This window comes from Gadus chalcogrammus, chromosome 4 (assembly GCF_026213295.1).
Source record: "Gadus chalcogrammus isolate NIFS_2021 chromosome 4, NIFS_Gcha_1.0, whole genome shotgun sequence".
NCBI lineage: Eukaryota > Metazoa > Chordata > Actinopteri > Gadiformes > Gadidae > Gadus > Gadus chalcogrammus.
In genome coordinates, this window is record NC_079415.1 from 4,553,923 (window position 1) to 4,558,840 (window position 4,918).

Consider the following 4,918-nt stretch of genomic DNA (forward strand, 5'->3'; position numbering starts at 1 on the left):
TCATTACTATGTTATTACTGTGATTCGTGTATTTCATTGAGGGGGCTTCGTCCTGGTTTTAAAGGGTCTACTGCCGCCTGTATTTCTCATCCACTGTAGTCCGACCTAAACCGAACAACAGCGAACCATTCCGACCAATGGCGAGGCAGAACCCGATGATTGACGTGACAGCCCGCCAACCGAATCGCTCGGGGAGAAATATTCAGACCTTCCCCGTGCTATAGTCGAGGGGCGATTGTTTTGGTAAGTTGAGAGAGAGAAAAAGTTCATTGAAATCTTTCCAATGAATCGTTTACGTGTGGCAGAGTGAAAGGGACGGCGTGAACCCTCAGTGACGGCTTGTGTTACTTCGTTAAACGGTGGGCGAAGTGTCCGAAGTTTGTGTCCGTGTTTTTGTTGACGTTTTTTTTGGGTTGTAACCGCTTACGCAAGACGCGCAGTATTGTCGTATTGGGACAGAATTCGTTTAGTTTAATTACGAAATAACATAATAGGTGTTTTCGACGCCAGAACGGTTAACGTTGACGTCCACCGTTGACGTAACCGTGATATTGTCGACGTGTTTAATCGCTTTGTTTCCTGACTGTTATACTTTCACATTGGTGTTGTTCGAGAACCGACGAATGTCATCGTTATCCCTTTTAAGTACAACACCGTCGTACCATGTTCGAAAGTATCGTTCGCTTCGGGACGTGTTTACTCGATTTTTTTACCACTTATTTCCAAAGAATTGTCGTTCGATTGTAAGCGTCGAATGAATGGACTCCCATCGCGCATGCGCGAATACATAAAGTTTATAAACAAGGCCTGCTGCGTGCGCAGCTCGAAATGACACGATTGCTAAATTCTGAGAATACCGAATGTATGAACTCCATGAGTTGGTGAAGGCAATAAGTCAGTTATTACCTATTACACATTTAATGTTAATTAATTGTTCTCACACAATGTTTCAGGTTGTCTGTGCAGATCTGTGACGTTTATTCTCTGCTGTCTGTGCACGTGTGTGATTTTGTATGGTCGCATGTGTGGGCCTGCACAAATGCCTCCGACAGCACCTGGAGGAGAGCATTAAATATTGTTCCTGTCCCATGGTGGTCTGGGAGGTGGTTAAGACAAACCAAGCAACCTGTGAGCCAGAAGACCAGGATTCTTCAGGTATCGACCGTGCAGAGGAAACAGTAGTCCAAAGACTCTTTCTCATCGCCAGTTAACGGCGATCTGGCCTTTTGCTGATTGGCTGAGTTTATTACTGTAAGTTAGCATCTGCTAAACCGGGTAAATTCTTTTTTAATTTTAATTAAAAAAGATAATTTACATTAACTTTGACATCTGTAAGGTTTTAGCATTTTTTCTTTCCTCATGGTTTTCCGAAGACTGGAGGGCATGAGCATGAGTGTTACAGCCTTGTGTGGGTTTAGGGTTAGAGATGACCCTGTCTGCATAAATCATGTTCTACCAGTCTAGTCACCTCTTGGGGTATTTACTCTGGACAGCAGTCGAAGATGATGGACACGGCCGGGAACCAAACAGACGGCCTGCTCCCCTCGGAGGAACGCCTCCTTCCCACCAGTGACAGCCACATGGAGTATGGTATGTAAAAAAACAGCTACAGGGGAGAAGGCTTGTTATAGTGCGACTGGGAAGAAGATCTACAGGTTTCCTTAGGGTTGTATAGGGTGAACTGAACGATGGGTGTTAAACTGGAGGTAATCTAGGGATAACTGAACTCTGGGTCATATAGGGTTAACTGAATTCTGTGGGTGATTTAGGGTGATCTGGATTCTGGGTAACATAGGGTGAACTGAACTCTGGGTAACATAGGGTGAACTGAACTCTGGGTAACATAGGGTGAACTGAAATCTGGGTAACATAGGGTGAACTGAACTCTGGGTAACATAGTGTGAACTGAACTCTGGGTAACATAGGGCGAACTGAACTCTGGGTAACATAGGGTGAACTGAACTCTGGGTAACATAGGGTGAGCTGAACTCTGGGTAACATAGGGTGAACTGAACTCTGGGTAACATAGGGTGAACTGAACTCGAATTGAGCGACATTCAATTGTCGTTCAATATTTTTTATCAGTGCTATTCTGGTCAAATCTTTTATCACATATAATAATAAAAATGCTGCTTTACAAAATGATGTCTATAATATCATAATAATACTTAAATTTAGAAATACCATCTATCATTTTCTTTCTATTATTTAGACTATGAGCAGGGGTTAGGCATGTTGCTCAAAGACCGTCGGGAATCATACCCAGTAACTTTCAGCAGGGAGTCGAAACAACATAGCTTCTACGTCAGGAGTAGGGGGTACCCTTTACCTGTCAGTCAAATCCATGACAATAAACTACCCAAAACCAGTTCATGAGCACATACCCCCCTCAAAACATGAAGGACGTGGCAGGTGGATCTATGATTCGGGAATAATGAGATCTATGAGGAGGCATCTTACCCTCCATGTTTGTAGTTCAATGGTTCTCAATGTTTGTAGTTCAATGGTTCTCCATGTTTGTAGTTCATTGGTGCTCCACGAGTTTGTAGTTCATTGGATGTGGTGTCTCCCTCAGACGACCTCCCGGCCCTGCAGGAGGTGCAGGCGGAGGGCCCGACGGAGACACCGGCCTATCAGGTGGAGGGGGGCGTGTCCCACCTGGAGAGGGAGAACAGGACATACTCCGGCCCCCCTGACACACACTGGCTGACCCAGCTGGCGCACATCGCCACAGGGCCCCAGAGTCCACTGCTGCAGGGGTCCCCACGGTACAGAGACACACACACAGACGCGCACACACACACACACACACACACACACGCACACGTACTGACGTACATGAGCGCACGCACGCACACACACAGACGTAATGACATAGACACACAGCCACATTCCACACCCACACACACACACACACAAACACACAAACATAATGACATAGACACAAACACACACAAACACACACACACACACACACACTTGATGACACACACACACACACACACATCAGCAAAGTAAACCCTATCACTTCTACTGCCAGCAGGGCAAGCCCGGTGTCACTGCTAGGATGCTAATACCAGTGCTAGTCCCCGTTAGCACACTCTAGAACACACCATCACAATACCTCTTGCGTCTCTCATAATGTCTCCTCTCCCACAGCCCGTCTCCCCTCCGCGTCTTCGGCGCCAGCTGTGGCCTCCATTCCTACGCCAGACCTCCTCCAACTTCTCCTACTCCTCCTCCTCCCTCTCCTTCTCCTTGGGCCAGCAGCCACCCGGCACCCCCTACAGGCCGGGGAAGGGGCCGCAGGAGCACCAGGGTGAGAGCCACACCACTACCGCTACTACTACCTAGTGCTACTGCTACTACTAGTACTACTAGCATTACTACTACTCTATTACTACTACTACCACTACTACTACTACTACTACTACGTACTAGTATTACCACGTTTGACTACTACCACTACTACTTCTGTTTGAGACAGTGACATTGAAGGTAGTGGATATGTTCTATTTACATTTACATTTAGGGCATTTAGCAGACATTTTTATTTAAAGCAACATATGAGCCTGAGGACCAATCAGAATAGTTACGTCTGAAAGAGCCAAGTGCAACCTAAATTCAAGGGGGGAATCGAGCTAAATGGTTTCAAATATCAGGGTGTCGATTATATAGCGGGATAATGCAGGATAAAGAATGTCCCCACACGAGTTTGTGTTTATGGTTTATGAGGTCTTCTTTGTCCCCATATATAATGGGTTGTATGGTTTACGAGGTCTTGTCCATACCCATAGAGAAGCTGTGTTTTCGGTTTATTAGGTCTTGTGTGTCCCCATAGAGAAGCTGTGCTTGCGGTTTATGAGGTCTTGTGTGTCCCCATAGAGAAGCTGTGTTTGTGGTTTACGAGGTCATGTGTGTCCCTCCATAGAAAAGCAATGAGGTGTCCACCCGCTCCACGCCGTCCGACGATGAGGACATGGGCTGGAGCCACTCCTGGCCTCCGACCGCGTGGCACTGTTTTCTTAAAGGTACAGGCACCCCCAAGAAAATCGAATTAACCCCGCCCACAATCACATGTTGCCCCTAATCAGTGTCATTTTCGGTCTTTTATAATCCCGAGATCCCGCTAATGTTGTGTTATAAAGTAAAGGGAAACAAGATATCTATTCTTCCTCCACCTCTCTCGCTTCTCGGCTTGGTGTCGCTGACGCTTATAGTTTGCCTCCCTCGCTCTGGTAACGTCACGTACGTGGAAAAAAAACAACGAAGCTCCCGAATACTGATTTAAGCTTCGAATACTAATTTTCCGAGTGGACGACCTGTAAAAATCCCTAGATTGGCCGCACCGTTATATAAGCCGCAGAATCTAAAAATGGGAAAAAAAGGCGCGGCTTATAGTCCGGAAATTACGGTAAACCAAAACTATTATTACAAGTTAAATTGTTACTCATATCAATAAAGTTGTGTTCGGTCTTTCAAAACGCCTTGGGTTTGATACGCAGCACAAGGGCCGTGTGTGTCCGGGGGGGGGGCGGGGGGGTTAAAAGCAGCCCCCGGTATAAATACCCTGGAGGGTCGCCGTAGTGACGGGTGTTGTGTGGTCAGGGACCCGGGTCCGGTTCCACAGCGGGGCCCGGTCTGGCTGGCAGGACGTGGAGGACCTGGTCTCTGCTGAGGACGACGCTGGGCCCCCGGAGAAGGGGGGCGCGCTGAAGGTGAGCAGCTCACACACACACACACACACACACACACACACACACACACACACACACACACACACACACACACACACACACACACACACACACACACACACACACACACACACACACTATTACTACTACTACCACATACTAGTATTACCACGTTTTACTACTACCACTACTACTTTGGCAGTACTGCAATACTGATGATA

At 47.0% G+C, this 4,918-nt stretch overlaps 1 protein-coding gene across 4 annotated transcripts in view; it reads left to right on the forward strand.

The window, feature by feature from the left end:
- Positions 1-206: 206 nt before the first annotated feature.
- The window catches only part of LOC130380673 (HMG box-containing protein 1-like), a 10,130-nt gene continuing 5,418 nt past the window's right edge, over positions 207-4,918 (forward strand). The window contains exons 1-7 of one of the 4 annotated variants that reach the window (XM_056587953.1): positions 207-243; positions 1,053-1,155; positions 1,494-1,590; positions 2,576-2,768; positions 3,160-3,319; positions 3,932-4,031; positions 4,609-4,718. In XM_056587953.1, coding sequence (XP_056443928.1) covers positions 1,503-1,590; positions 2,576-2,768; positions 3,160-3,319; positions 3,932-4,031; positions 4,609-4,718 — 651 coding nt within the window. In that variant the 5' untranslated portion in view covers positions 207-243; positions 1,053-1,155; positions 1,494-1,502. Of the gene's footprint in view, positions 1,252-1,493; positions 1,591-2,575; positions 2,769-3,159; positions 3,320-3,931; positions 4,032-4,608; positions 4,719-4,918 lie in introns of all 4 variants that reach the window. The other 3 variants (XM_056587950.1, XM_056587951.1, XM_056587952.1) reach the window with 3 other exon arrangements.